The 14,682-nt window shown below is 54.4% G+C and overlaps 5 protein-coding genes across 5 annotated transcripts; 3 read left to right on the top strand and 2 right to left on the bottom strand.

The window, feature by feature from the left end:
* Window positions 1-2,937: 2,937 nt before the first annotated feature.
* On the top strand, window positions 2,938-5,193 carry NCS57_00558100 (uncharacterized protein; the record flags this gene model as incomplete). The annotated part of the gene is made up of 3 exons (XM_053055497.1): window positions 2,938-3,111; window positions 3,298-4,171; window positions 4,220-5,193. The coding sequence occupies 3 exons, from the start codon at window positions 2,938-2,940 to the stop codon at window positions 5,191-5,193; spliced, it is 2,022 nt and encodes a 673-aa protein (XP_052914452.1).
* A 315-nt stretch (window positions 5,194-5,508) lies between these two features.
* Window positions 5,509-7,224, top strand: NCS57_00558000 (uncharacterized protein; the record flags this gene model as incomplete). The annotated part of the gene is made up of 3 exons (XM_053055496.1): window positions 5,509-5,539; window positions 5,591-6,521; window positions 6,570-7,224. The coding sequence occupies 3 exons, from the start codon at window positions 5,509-5,511 to the stop codon at window positions 7,222-7,224; spliced, it is 1,617 nt and encodes a 538-aa protein (XP_052914451.1).
* A 1,046-nt stretch (window positions 7,225-8,270) lies between these two features.
* NCS57_00557900 (N-acetyltransferase domain-containing protein) lies at window positions 8,271-10,028 on the top strand (the record flags this gene model as incomplete). The annotated part of the gene is made up of 1 exon (XM_053055495.1): window positions 8,271-10,028. The coding sequence occupies one exon, from the start codon at window positions 8,271-8,273 to the stop codon at window positions 10,026-10,028; it is 1,758 nt and encodes a 585-aa protein (XP_052914450.1).
* Window positions 10,029-10,420: 392 nt separating this feature from the next.
* NCS57_00557800 (T-complex protein 1 subunit eta) lies at window positions 10,421-12,329 on the bottom strand (the record flags this gene model as incomplete). Its single annotated transcript, XM_053055494.1, has 4 exons — window positions 10,421-11,556; window positions 11,606-11,927; window positions 11,975-12,141; window positions 12,284-12,329. 4 exons carry the CDS (start codon window positions 12,327-12,329, stop codon window positions 10,421-10,423), a joined length of 1,671 nt encoding a protein of 556 aa, XP_052914449.1.
* A 1,135-nt stretch (window positions 12,330-13,464) lies between these two features.
* Window positions 13,465-14,059, bottom strand: NCS57_00557700 (uncharacterized protein; the record flags this gene model as incomplete). Its single annotated transcript, XM_053055493.1, has 3 exons — window positions 13,465-13,608; window positions 13,685-13,825; window positions 13,889-14,059. 3 exons carry the CDS (start codon window positions 14,057-14,059, stop codon window positions 13,465-13,467), a joined length of 456 nt encoding a protein of 151 aa, XP_052914448.1.
* Window positions 14,060-14,682: the final 623 nt, after the last annotated feature.

Here is a 14,682-nt window from a genome sequence, read left to right as displayed (position 1 = left end):
GAACATCTAAATGCACAGTACGGAGTATAGCACTCAATCTATCTGCATCACCGAGAGTACCCAGCAGTTTGCTTCATCGCACAAAGACTCGAGCTTTGACGACGGGCGGGAAGCTCCCAAGCGCGTGCGTGGCGCTCAACACCGAGGTCCGATGTGGGTGCTATTCAGTACCTAACTAACGGGCACGGGAAGCAGGGATCTCTTTACTGCGCTAACAGTGAGATGGAACCCTCATCACAATCACTTATCCTATGGCATCTAACAAAGCTCAGCTGGTCATCTTGAAACCCCAGACGCTTCCCATCCGCGGCAGCCATAGCTCGACCGCTCATCCAAGCGCCGTCCCCCATGACACGGCGCTTGCTGAAGATGCCCTGCCCTGCCCTGCCCCGTGAGGAGCTAACATTCCAGTGCCGCTCGCAAGAGGCATCCACGGATCCTTGCATCTCTCATATCGTGACGAGTTGTTTCAGGCTCGTCATCGCTACCTAGTCAGGGTGTCTCAGCTGCGGGAGCCCCTCTTGTTGCATGCCAGGCAATCTCGCATGGTGGGCAAGGATGTTGCTGCTCAGAGGCCTGCCGCCTGCATTCCATATCGCTCTTCGCCTGCCACGTTGGACGGGTACTGCCCGCCTGAACTCGTTGTCTGGGTTTCCATCTCTTGGCGATGCGCCTAGCTGAGACCTGACGTCTTGTTCTCGCCCGAGTTGGCTAAACGCTAATGGACAAAGAGTGTTGCTGGGTGTTGAAGGTAATCGCCCGCCTATGTACACGAAACAGATATGTGCCACACGTTCTCGCACGTGTTCTATGTATTTTTGTGAAATGTATCTTACATCATCCTCAAGAGCTATCGGCTATAGATTGTATTTACTCTCCGAGATACAATCCGACTTTTGTTTACTTTCGTTTCCACACACCGCCCCTACTTGGTATGTGGATAAAGCTCTAATTCGACGACAGCTCGGAAACCCTTGGTACACAAAGCCTTGATACTAAACTTAGCTTTCGTCATCTTTTCCCTTTCCCGAGCTTCCGCTACTGCCTGAGAAACTTTGCTCCTCTCTTCAGGTAGCGTGGGGATTCGGCAACGAGTTTGTGGATCTCGTGTAATAGCCACTGCCGAGTCATATTTCGGTTGATGCCGGCGATGCCGTTGATAGTCACATGATTGACCAGGAAGACTTCTCTATCTAGATCCATGTGCAGCTCTTCATCACCGTGTGGCTCTCTTTTCTGGTTTTGGTGGATGATGAGAGCATCAATTAGCGATAGAAAGTCGAGGACGTTGATCCTCTGGTATTCTTACATTGGATGGATCCATCTTGACACCTATGTCTCAAGGTATTCACTGAACTATAGGGTTTATAAACACATCGTTCATTGTATCTGTTAAATCTAGGTAGACACGCTCTGGGGTCTGCTTTCGGTTGTTATTGAGTGCTCTCGAGTGCCTGGTGTAGATGATAGGAAGTGGCTGGGGGGCTCACGGTGTATGTATGTCTCGGTAACATTCCTCATCTCGCTGAGCCTCACACAGATCGATATCAATACTTGGCAATCCTAGGCAGCAACGAGTCCGCCCGGGAGCGAGGCGTCTTTAATTCTCTAATAACCCCCGACGACTGCCTCATTACCACGGAGGCGTTTTTTCTTGCTGCTGTGCAGTTGTAATACGGGGAGAGGCTGATAAAATAATCTTTGGAAGTGTGTGCGTCTTCAAGACACCCGCTTGTGGTCTGTTGTTATCGAAGCTTTGATGTTGTAGTATTGCGGTTGGCTTATGTCAGAATGAGAGGTTCCGCATGGATGCTTCTAACATTCTCGCTACCCAGGTAGACGAGAAATACTACTCGGAAAATACTACTTGGAAGTTCGCATAAGAGTCTTGACTGGATGAGGCAATATTGGGGATGGAACAAATAAAAGAAAGTTATCATCGGGATCCGAGGGAATGGTTTCTGATCTTTGATGCTGTGATGACCCGCACAGCGTATAACAATAGTGCCGTCTAAGTCCTCTTACTGCACCTATCTATCTCAGCATTGATCAAGCGATCGGCAAGTTCGCAACACAACTACCATGGTAAACTATACAGATGGGGAGGTCATGCTCGGAAAGGCATTGCCGAGAAGACGGGAGTAGCCAACAGCCCGTCCGAACTCTTTCTGGCCATGTGCCGAGCCTGTGGCAAGTCTAGCCCTGATCGCATGAACTCTTCGCTGACTGATATGCACAGCTAGACTGCCCGCATGTTATGGGATCTCTACTATTGCCGTCTGAACAGACCTGTAGTTCATCGGGGAGGGCCCATCATGTCAAGCCAAGATTCATGCAAACCAGGGCCTGTGCTATATTGCGTCGACTCTTATAAGACGGAATGGGATGGATGACGAATGGGCTTGCAGGACAAGAGTGACAAGGGCTGACCCACAAGAAGCGATATGCGGGATAAGCTGCACCAACATTAAAAACTTTTTGATGGAAGGGCATGAAGAACAAGAAAACAACTGCCTGTAGTGATGTTTCCTGTAGTGACCTATACTTGCCAGTGATACTGATACCGAGGAGCGAATGGTGCGGGCACGTGCTTGGCCGATGATCAGCCAAAGTCAATAAAGCTCACCGGACAACCAAGACCAGGGGTCGGTGAACTGGGCCTACCAGGTTCTAGGTTATCCATCCAGTCTTGACATTTCCAACCCGAGGGTCACCCCATTTCACGCCCGCCCGCACAATATCTCTGGTGCTGCGATTGGCCAGGCGCCTTTATAATTTTCTCTTTCTCGACTGCCGCCTCCGCCTGGCAGAGAGATATCCGAATACATCGTTAGGTGACCCTTCGTCTGCCGCCCGCCGACCCCTCCGCATCGAGCCACTCCCGGCCGTGATAACGAGCCCGACTCCTTGTTGACCACCCTCGACTCACCCGTCGCCATGTCGGGAAACACATACAGAGGCACTCCCACCCGCAACCAGGGCCGCGGATCCGCGCCTTTCGGCAACAGCCCCGGCGGTTCCAGCATTCCTCGTCCCGTCCTCGAAACTGCTCAGGCCGAGACAAGCTCTTCCCTCAGTGCGAGTCGCCAGAAGCAGTCCAAGCGTGATGAGGTGCGTCACCATATATACCTCCTTGCCAGAATACTCTGTCATGGCTTATTCAATGGCACGATCCCACTTTCGAGCCCGACTTTGGAGCGCTCCCGCTGCCTACGAGCTCGAGGGTTGCCGGAGCCAAATACACCTCACTTCACCGTAACTTGCATCTGCACCACCGATCTCTAACCTCCAGTACAGGCAATCCGAAAAAAGCTCGAAAATGACCTGTCCAAGAAGAAGCACCTCACGAGCCGAGCTCGACACACCCGAAAAGCTCCCCCGGGAACCGTCCTCGCACTCAAGCCCAGCCCCGCCCTCCAGATCAAGCCCGCGACCACTGTATCTGAGGCCGCTCAGTTGATGGCCGCCAAGCGAGAGGACTGCGTTTTGGTTACCGACGATGACGACCGAATTGCCGGTATCTTCACTGCCAAGGATCTTGCGTTCCGTGTTGTGGGAGCTGGTGCAAAGGCCTCGGCCATCACCATCGCCGAGATCATGACCAAGAACCCTCTCTGTGCTCGAACCGACACTAGCGCCACCGATGCCCTGGACCTCATGGTTCGCAAGGGTTTCCGACATCTGCCAGTTATGGACGAGAACCAGGACATTTCGGGTGTGCTGGACATCACCAAGTGCTTCTACGATGCCATGGAGAAGCTTGAGCGCGCTTACTCGTCCTCGCGAAAACTCTACGATGCCCTCGAGGGTGTTCAGTCTGAGCTGGGTTCTACTCAACCCCAGCAGATTATCCAATACGTTGAGGCTCTGCGCAGCAAGATGTCCGGGCCTACTCTGGAGACGGTCCTCAACGGCGTCCCCCCCACCACCGTCAGCGTGCGAACCTCGGTCAAAGAAGCTGCTCAGCTCATGAAGGAGAACCGCACCACCGCCGTGCTGGTCCAAGATCAGGGTGCCATTACCGGCATCTTCACCAGCAAGGATGTCGTGCTTCGAGTTATCGCGCCTGGTCTGGACCCGGCCAATTGCAGTGTTGTGCGTGTCATGACTCCTCACCCCGATTTTGCCCCAATGGACATGACCCTCCAGGCGGCGCTGCGGAAGATGCACGGTAAGTCGCTCAAACAGGGGTATGAAGCATAAACTGACGGTTTCATAGATGGCCACTACCTGAACTTGCCAGTCATGAACGATGGAGGCGAGATTGTCGGTATGGTCGATGTTCTCAAGCTCACGTACGCCACTCTGGACCAGATCAATGCCATGTCGAATACCAACGATGAGGGGCCTGCGTGGAACAAGTTTTGGCTTTCGCTCGACGCTGAGACCGAATCTATGATGTCCGGAGAGGGTAGCGCCAGCCTTCAGCACACAAATCTGGGCTCGCGCCTCACTTCGCCTGACGTAGCCCGGGATCGCATCGGCGATAGCCTCGCCCCAGGAGACTCGGCATCTCACATTGGCCTCGAGTCGCCTCCTCGCTCGCTTCTGCATGACGGTGTCGAGACTCGACTCCCCGAGGAGCGCCCATTCCCCTTCAAGTTCAAGGCTCCCTCTGGCCGGGTGCACCGTGTCAAGGTCATTGCTACGGAGGGCATGGATGCCTTTGTTGCGGCCGTGGCTGCAAAGCTAGGCGCCGAGGCGGACGGCATTGGTGGTGTCCCTCCTGTGGAGGAGGGCAAGATTACCGGTCCGGGCTTTGCGCTCAGCTTTATCGACGACGACGGAGACTCGATTTCCATCACTACTGACAACGACCTGCTTGAGGCGGTTCTTCTCACTCGCCAAGCCCACCGAGACAAGGTTGACCTCTTCGTTCATGACCCTGAGAAGCCCCCAGTTTCGGAACCCGCCGAGGTGCCCACACCTTCGATTTCCACTGGTGCCGGCCTTCGAGAACGTCGCAAGTGGTGGCCTGATGAGGAAGAGGACGAGGAGGATGAGGAGGATGAGGATGATGACGCTGGATCTACCGTGCGGAGACCACGGAGAGCCCGGACGGCTCCGGCGCCACCTATCCAGGAACAGGTCATCGCTGGCGTGCCCAACGAGTTGCTTTTGCCCGGTGCTATCGCCATGTTGGCCGTTGCTATCGTGGGCGTCTTTACCATCTCTAGGCTCACCAGCCGGTAAAGAGATCCGGTGCACGCACTCTCCTAACGACATGATGAAGATGGGGCCTGAAGACTGTAGATATTTAGTAGAGATTACCCTTGCAAGTCTAATCCAGAACATTCCCTTTGTAGATTACTTAAATGTCTCCATTGATTGGACGATGCTGTAACGTCCAATTCTTGCCGAGGTGGTGGTTGTGAGCTGGGATGGCAGGGGTTTGGTTGTTGGAGTGCGGGCTCGGAAAATCTCGCACGCCGGACCTTAAGCCATGGCCAAATTTTGGCTGTCGTCGAACGACCATCACGACTACCGAGTAACCTCTAATCCGTCGCCATGATCCTGAGAAACGCCGCCGTGCGGCAGGGTGAGCCAATTGACCTCTGCGGACCTCAAGTAACCATCTGACATGCTCTAGGCCGCCGCACATTGGCTTCTCCCATCTCCAGGTCCCTCCTGCGGCAGTTGTCGACCGATGTTACGACCGAGACTCAGACGGACCAGACCTGGAAGATCCCCCAGTCTGCCACCGGACCTCCCAAGATTGTCTCGGCCGCACGAAAGAAGCAGAGGGTTGTGCAGGATGGCATCATGTCTCTTGGAACAGACTCTGCGCATGAGCACAAGGGTGCCGTGTGGACGACACCCCACAAGAACTCGAACTCAGCGACACCTGCCCCGCCGGCTCAGCAGTACGCCGAATTCAAACGTATACAGGCCAACACGCGGAGCCTGGGATCGAGGGTTGAGAAGCGGTACATCCCGTCTGAGCTGGTCAACAACCCCCCCGGACCTGAGGATATTACTCTGGAGCTGCTGATGGCCTCGCAAACGCACATGGGTCACAGCACTTCTCTTTGGAACCCCGCCAACTCGCGATACATCTACGGCGTACGCCAGGGCATTCACATTATTTCCCTCGAGACGACTGCGGCGCACCTTCGTCGAGCGGCTCGTGTGGTGGATGAGGTTGCGTACCGAGGCGGCCTGATCCTCTTCGTGGGCACCCGCAAGGGACAGATGGAGATTGTCACCAAGGCCGCCGAGATGGCTGGTGCCTGCCACCTGTTTACCAAGTGGACACCTGGAGCCATCACGAACCGAGACGTGATTCTGAAGATGGCCGGAACCAAGGTGGTGGACGAGAAGGACCAGGAGCTTGACGGCTTTGAGAAGTACAGAGGTTCGGCTCGCCCGCTGATGCCGGATCTGGTTGTGTGCTTGAACCCCCTGGAGAACTACACGCTTCTTTACGAGTGCGGTCTGAAGAGCATCCCCACGATTGGTGTTATTGACACCAACGCGGACCCCTCATGGGTGACTTATACCATTCCCGCCAACGACGACAGGTAACGTTTCTTTTAATCCAGCCATCCGATGATACTAACGGTGCATAGTCTGCGAGCCATGGCTGTTGTTGGTGGTGTTCTGGGCCGAGCCGGCCAGAGGGGACAGCAGCGACGTGTCGAGGACGCCAAGAAGGGCAGAGTCCCCTGGCACAACCCTCATGATATCGTCCAGTACATGCAGCGGGAGAACAAGGCGGCTATTGCTGAGCGCAAGTCCGTCATGGGCAGGATGCAGCACAACGTTGAGGGATTCAGCGAGGAGGAACAGAAGATTCTGCGCGAGCAGTTCTACGAGGAGGACATTCAAGTTTCTGAGGAGGACATGGTCGACATGATGGGCGAGGCTGCTCTAGGAAGCCCCAAGGAGGCCGAGTCGACGCACGGCGCCAGACTGGAAAGCATTGAGCAGCAGCTAGCGAGTCTCAAGGAGGAGGCGACGGCGATCGAGTCTGCTGTCAAGACTCCTGCTGAGGCCAAGGTCGAGTCAACACACGGCGCGAGGTTGGCAGACATTGAGCAGCAATTGGCAGGTCTCAAGGAGGAGGCGACAACCATTGAGTCATTTGTAAAGACAGCTCCTGTCGAGACTGCGGCCGAGCCGACGCACGGCGTCAAGCTAGCGGGCATCGAGGAGCAGTTGGCGGGAGTCAAGCAGGCTGCCACGGCTATCGAGGCTGAGATCACGGGCAGCAAGAAGGAGTAAAGTAGAAAAGCTGTGTACAATATTTCAGATGTATAATAGCGTATGAGTGGGCATGTATACAAAATGATGTAAGCTGATGTGAAATGCACGTACGAATGATAGCTTTGCTCCAATCCATAGTGTAAGTGATGGACGACTTTGGTGGGGTGTCTTGAAAGGAGGCCGATGACGGCGGGCAACTCGGATAAACGATGGGCCTGGCACCTTGACAACAACGGGCAGGAGAGGGTTTCGGTGGCTTCCTGCAGGTGCCCCGCGATTGGATTCTGGAGGCAGGCGGGGTCCGGGAGGTGCCTGCCAATGCCAATCCATGCCAAATCTCGGCCTCCACTGCCTGGGCTGGGCTGGCCGCGCATTTCCCCTCACCAAAGAACATTTCAGCACAGTCACGTCGGATTCACAGCACATCACAGCACGCACCGCGCAGCGACGACGGGCACAATCCAGCACAGGCACAGGCGCAGGCACGGTCACGGGCACAGCGGAGCACCCAACGGCCGCAGGCAACGCCCAGCGAATACCAGGGCAGCCAAGGTCCATAGCGATAGCGGAAAGACGCCCACAAACGAGAACCCCCCCAGCCGATAAGCAGCGGGGGCAGCTCCAGCGCTAGAGAGCCAAAGCACACAGCGCACCACAGCGGGCACCCTTGGTCGTTGCTGGCTGCTCTACGGGCACCTGGAGCGTGAGATAGCGTTCGGTGCGAAATCGGGGTCTGGGGCTCGCAGTGCCGACTCATATCCACCGAGTCGCCCATAGTGGCTTGGCCTTGAGGTTGGAATATTAAATTGGGCTGGCCTTGCTCTCACTGCAGTTGGTATGTGCTTTGTCCTTTGCTTTCTGCACTTTCAGTTTGGTTGGTGGGTGTTTGTGTAAAGCAAGAGCGGCTCTGAGCAGCACAAGCGATAGTGAACGATTCTCGGAATTGATATGCTAACTGGTCATCCCTAGGACAACAAGGGCATTTCCTTTTTTCAACTGCATTCTCACTCTTCTCTTTGGTTTTCTCACTGGTACACAAGGGCTGTGACCCTCCCACCACCAAAATGCCGGCCATGCTCGATGATCCGGCGAGCCCCACTATCTACCGGGTCTCGGGCCAACCCCCGTACCCGGACCCGAACAGTCCCGGCTTCCCGGCCGATATCGTGCCCCGGCAGGTCACCCTCCGAGACCGTCAGACCGTCGCCACCATTGTCCCCTTTGCGTCAAGGCACCAGGTCCCGGAGTCGCTGCTCGCGTACTTGTGTGACCAGATCAACAAGGAAATTGAGGGCGGCGATACGTACCCCATGATGGAGCCGTTCGCCGCCGACAAGTTCGCTGCTTACTGGTTCCAGAACTTTGGTGCCATTATGCTTCTTGGAAACGTCGAGCGGGCCGAGGATGTAGTCGAGGGCAAGGACTGGTCCCGGGAATGCCTGGGAAGCTTCTACATCAAGCCCAACTACCCTGGCCGCAGCAGCCATGTGTGCAATGCTGGCTTCCTCGTCACTGACGCTTCGCGTAACCGTGGTGTCGGTCGTCTGATGGGTGAGGCGTACTTGGACTGGGCTCCACGCCTCGGCTACACCTACAGCGTCTTCAATCTCGTCTACGAGACCAATGTGGCCTCGTGCCGCATCTGGGACGCCCTGGGCTTCAAGCGCATCGGACGGGTCAAGGGGTGCGGCAACCTGAGGAGCTATCCGGGACAGCTCATCGACGCCATAATCTACGGGCGGGATCTGGCTCCGCGTGAAAGCGAGGAACTCGTGAGTGAAGAGCGTTTCGACAAGATCAAGTTCTACCTCAAGTACGGCGAGTACCCGAACGGCGCTGACCGAGCCGAAAAAAGCAGGCTCCGCAGCGCGGCGACGCACTATAAGCTCCTCGACGGCGACAAGCTCATGCTCAAGGATAAGGAGGTGATATCCGACCCGGCCCGCCAGTTTGAGATTGCCCGCCGTGTTCATAACCAGCAGCACGGGGGCATCAACAAGACCACCGCCACCATTGCTGAGAAGTACCACTGGAGCCGCATCAAGGAGACGGTTAGCGACGTCATCCGAAGTTGCGTCGATTGCAAGGAGTTGGGCAAGACACCTAATCCAGGCGGTGCAAGGAAGTCTGCGTCTGCGAACAATCATGGAGCTGGACGAAGATCGGGTGCTGGCGCAATTGGTGGGAGTGATCATCAAATACAGGCAACGAGTCCGCCGAGTCAAGTGCTGCCGCTACAAGATCACAGCATGATGTCGACGCTATCACAGCAACCAAGTCCAGATCATACTCCAAGTCCTTATGCTAACCCTGCCGACATCTCTCTCATCGCGCCCCCTCACACTCTACAGGGCAACTCGATCGACCACACGCTTCACTCACACCAGCATCATCATACGCTTCCCCAACAGCATCATCCTGCTCACCATCAACATAATCCACATCAACATCCGCACCATAACCCCATGTTACAAGATCCTCCCGGCCACCATTCTCACGACCACTCCGTCTACCAGCCCATCGACCCGCAAATCATCAACCAGACCTCACCGCATGACCTCACGCCTTTTGACCAGTACCACTCACCAGCTGACTTTCAAGCCTTGCTCAACGCTACCGAGGACGTCGTACCTTCCGAACCTGACGCAGTCGATCGTGATCTTGAGATGCTGATCGAGCACCAGGACGACGACGACGTTGTGGACGGGACGGTGAGCATGAGTGGCATAGGCATGGGTGTCGGGACAGGGACGGATGATAGGGGGCTGGAGCACAAGGAGAGGAGCTTGTATGATGTTGGATTTGGTGGGACAGGGGGTTAAGACAATGAATGGGTTTGCGGTGTTATTCGTCAAGGCATAAAACGGAGCGGGCGAGTTTTGGACATCTTCTTTTCTCATGAGCATGATTTTTGTACGCCAGAGGTATTAAGAAAAAAAGTGAAATACCCATTGACACGACTATGCACTGCTCAGTCACGTAGGCCTGATGGATATTCATTTCAGACAAGCGCCATGATGCTTCTCCAGTGCTGTCAGATGGAGGACATTCAATTTTCCAGAGGTCAGATATCGTAAGTCTAGGTATCATACAGATCCTCCAACCCCCAGCCACGACAACACCACCAAACCCGCTTTCCATTTCTATGTTCCAGGATTGTTTTTATATTCCCCTCATGACTGTCCTATGTTTCTCTTTAGGGCTTTGAGCGGGTTTACCTTCTAGGCATTCCCCGTCCACGGCCCCTGAGAGCTCGCTGCGCAGCACCGGGCGGTAGCTGACCGGGAGCCTGGGGCTTGGCGCTCTCCTCGTTGCGGATGGTCTCGTCGACTCCGAGGATGAGGCAGCTGGCCTCGGTGGCCGCCTGGATGGCGTTGATCTTAACCAGGGCAGGCTCCCACACGAAGCGCTCCATCATGTCGGCAACGCCCTCGTTCTGGAAGTCGACACCAGCCCATGTCTTGCCCTTTCGGTGCTCCACGCGGAGCTTGTTGAGGATGTCGGTAGCATCGAAGCCAGCGTTGTCGCAGAGCTGGCGGGGGATAATCTCGAGGGCCTTGGCAAAGGACTTGATGATGGCTTGTTGCTTGTGAGGGATGTTCTTGTCGGCGAACTGGTGAAGGTAGGCTGACACCTCCATCTCGGCGGCACCACCACCACCGACAATCAGGTGGTTTCGGATCGCTCGCTTGACGATCATGATGGCGTCGTGCAGAGATCGCTCAACCTCAGCGATGAACTGCTCCGCGCCACCACGGAGGACCAGAGTGCAGGTCTTGGCCTCGGGGCAATCCTCAAAGAAGTTGAAGCGCTCACCGCCGATCTGGCGCTCCTCAAACTTGCCGCAGGTTCCCAGATGCTCGGGCAGAATGTCAGAGCATGTCGACTGAACCACAGCGCCGGTAGCCTGCACCACGCGCTCCATATCCTCAGCAGCGACACGACCGGCGCAGAAGATATCTCTGTCGGCAAAGAACTGGGTGGCCAAGTCACCAATGGGCAGCTTGCTCAGCACCACCTTGGCACCCGTCTGGTAAACAGCCTCAAGCTTCTTGTAGATAATCTGCCACTCCGCGTCCACGATAGCCTGGTATTCGGAAACCTGCTCTACACGGACCTCGGCGTTGTCCTTCTCGGCCTTGAGCTCCAGCTCGACGTTGAGGCAGACGATCTTGGGTTGCTCGAACGACTTTGGTTGTTGCTCGAAACCGGCGTAGGAAAAGGTCTTCTTGAAGGCGACACCGTTGATGAAGAGGGAGTCAGTAAGCGAACCACCGGGGATCTTCTTGATGCCGATAAGCTTCTCGTTAAGGTCGTCTTGGTCGAGGGACAGGACGGCGTCGACAACCACTGTAGCCACGTTAGCTTAATATTCGGACCTGCAGCCTCATATTCGTACTCTTGGTGAAGAAAGGAGTATTCCGCTTGATCAGCTTGCTGGTCATGGCAGTCGAGGCCAGCTTGGCCAGGGTATCGCGGCGGTTGCCCTCGTTGGTGCTGACAGCAACCTCCTTGACCTTGTTGACGGCCATCTGCGACGCTCTCCGCAGACCCTTGATGATGATCTGAGAGCTGACACCCTGCTCGACGTGCTCCTTGACCTCCTTGAGGATCTCACCGGCGAGAACCACGACTGAGGTGGTTCCGTCGCCCACCTCAGCGTCTTGCGATCGGGCGATATCGACGAGAATTCGAGCGGCGGGGTGGACAATGTCGAGGAGCTTTGCGGTGTCAGTCAGGTCTTGGTGTATCATGGAGCGCATCGCACCTTCATGACGGTCGCGCCATCGTTGGTAATGGTCTGCCTGCCATTCTCATCAACCATCAACAGGTCGCCTCCGTAGGGACCCAAAGTGGACTTGATGGTGGCCTGGACGGCGAGACAGGCATTAATGTTGGAGACGATCTGTCCCTTGCCCTGGGAGGTATCGGTTCCTGTTGCAAAGCGCCATAGTCAGCGAACTATCCGTGTATCGCGTGGCGGTCTGGCATCTCCTCTCGAGGGTGCGTCTCCCCTGGATTTCGACTTCGAGGGGTGAATGTCCCTGAAGCGGGCGGGCGGTGGGGTAAAACGGACCTTCCTTGAGGACGATGATCGTCGGCGTTTGGCCTCCGAAAGACATTTTGGAGGATGGGATACGGTCGGAATCGGTAGATGATGGTTCTTCTCCGTCCAAGAAATTATAGAGGATTGCAGGAGAGGGGGGTGGAGGAGGTCGTCGGGGTTCAGAGTGGGAAGGAGCTGTGATGGAAGCTTCCAAAAAAATGTGGCAGCCTTCTTTCTCATCATGTCCTTGCCCCAGTCGTGCACGGGCCATCTTTATAGGAGTCAAGGGTCCCGTCGTGTCCAATCAACCACCTCAACCAGAACTTCAACTCGACAACAAAAGAGACTTGGAACTCAAAATGAGAATATCTTCTTGAAAGTCGGTCTTGTTGAATATTTGCGGCTTTATTATATGATTTTGGAAGTTTACTAGCCTGCGAATGGAAGGGCCAGTGTATGCCCTCACATCCACGGAGTGAGTATGTGTAAAGGTGAATGAATGCCTAGATCCATGGTTCTCAAGGCCAATACTGATGAAGGCTCAGTGCCGCCCCTGAAGATAATGACATGAGTTAACAATAGCTTAACGTGCCTACAGCTGCCTCGAAGTGGATTTAAAGATTCCAACTGCTGTACATTGACGCCCCTGACACCTCCTTGATTGATGGAGTGCAACATCTACAATTCAACGATGAGAGCAAAGAAAGCGTTTCATTTTCTTTCTCACCTGCTCCCATTTTTAGGCACATCTATATCTCACTACAAAGGCCTTGGCCCGGTTTCTATTGTGTATCAACACTTGTGAGCATCTTGGGCCCAGCCCCCGACACTCGGCACTTGAGGTACAGGGTTGTAAGCTTGGTAGCACCCTGTGTAAGTCTCGACCAGGATAGACTTGCCCATTCATCAAGTGACAAGTAAGTGAAAATTCTGAATATTTAACCAGGAACCAAGATTGGGATTGCTCTGATTTAGGCGAGCCATCTCATCCATTATGGAGACTAGGTTTTAGACGTTCATGGGAGTAGTGCACTCGCAGTCTGCAGCAAGATCGTCCGTTTTTCCTGTTGCGTTTGTATAAATTATACATTATTTTATTACTGTCAGTATCCGTGATATACTGTAGATTGGTAACCCAACCCGGGCCGATTCAGCCCCATGTTCCTCGCTCACATGTCCCTCGGCCCCATGTCCCGTCAAGCCTTATTCTCTCAAGATCGCCCTTTATCAGCCTGTCCCTTGCCAGGTGCAGCATCAAACTTGCTCTTCCACACATCCTCTTGGTTAAACATGGTGATACACTCGGCGGCGCTCGGTTTGCCGTATTCGGGGTCAGCGCCTCCGTCCAGTAGTACCTGTACACAATCAAGTCAATAAGATTTCCTTTTATCAAATGCATTCAAGGTTCATATTAGATGAGTTTAGGCTTGCCTGAATGACTTCGTCTTCCTTCTTGAATACTGCGCCGGCAAGAGGACTCTGGCCTCGGTCGTTCAAACGGTTCGGGTCGGCACCGTGCTGGATGAGAAGGTGAACGAGGTCAGCGTGACCGTGGTATGCTGCAAGCATGAGCTAATATTGTTAGCCTTGAATATTGTCTGTGCTTCTCAGGGAAGATGAGCTTGGCTGTCCTACCAGGGTGTCGCCTTTGTCGTTGGTGAGGTTCGGGGGCAGCCCTGCGGGCAGAGCTTGCTGGAAGACTGCCAGATCGCCTACCCGAGCCGAGTCATACATCTTGGTCGCAAACTCGATCATCTCCGGGGTGAGGGAGCCTGGACGAGCGGGCTGGTTCGAAGGATCGCTCATCGTTGCTGTTGGGATTATAGGGAAGCTGCTTGGTGTGTTCACTCGACTAACGTTGGGCTTCTGAGTTGAGAGTGAGGTGGCGACCTCTGATATAGCAAAGGTTTGCTGGTCTCTTTATCCTTTCAAGCTTTTGCTGACTTGAGTGTCATCGGTTTGAACGGAAGTGAGATGGAATTGAGAGGTTCAAGTATGACGTACGTGAAGTAGCCACGAAAGGGTCGGCCCGGCATCTTCATCCGTGCGTTGGGACAAAAGAGGCTTTATCACTTATGACCATCAAGAAATACATGTCAAATACTTTTACAAAAAAAATGATCAATTGTATCGGCTGTGCTAAGATCAATTTCCAGCCATTTGGAACGCTTGAATGCAGACTTCCATCCTGTTGCGCCAGTCCCAACCTTTCTCGCAGAGTGACCCCAAACCAAGCTCTTAGAGAGAGAAAGCATGAATTCACCAAAGAAATCGTAAATCCATCTATCAACACAATTTCTTCGAATCGAATTTCCCAGATAAAACCCCATAGAAGAGTCGACATAAAATGAAAAGGTCGTCGCAGCATATCATTGTACAGTGGGCAATTCATGGCTCAAAGGCCGCTTGTTGGTATCATCATTCCCCCG

The sequence above is a fragment of the Fusarium keratoplasticum genome, chromosome 4 (assembly GCF_025433545.1).
Source record: "Fusarium keratoplasticum isolate Fu6.1 chromosome 4, whole genome shotgun sequence".
NCBI classification, from domain to species: Eukaryota; Fungi; Ascomycota; class Sordariomycetes; order Hypocreales; family Nectriaceae; genus Fusarium; species Fusarium keratoplasticum.
The sequence above is the reverse complement of the archived record's forward strand: the minus strand, read 5'-3'. Positions and strand labels throughout refer to the sequence as shown.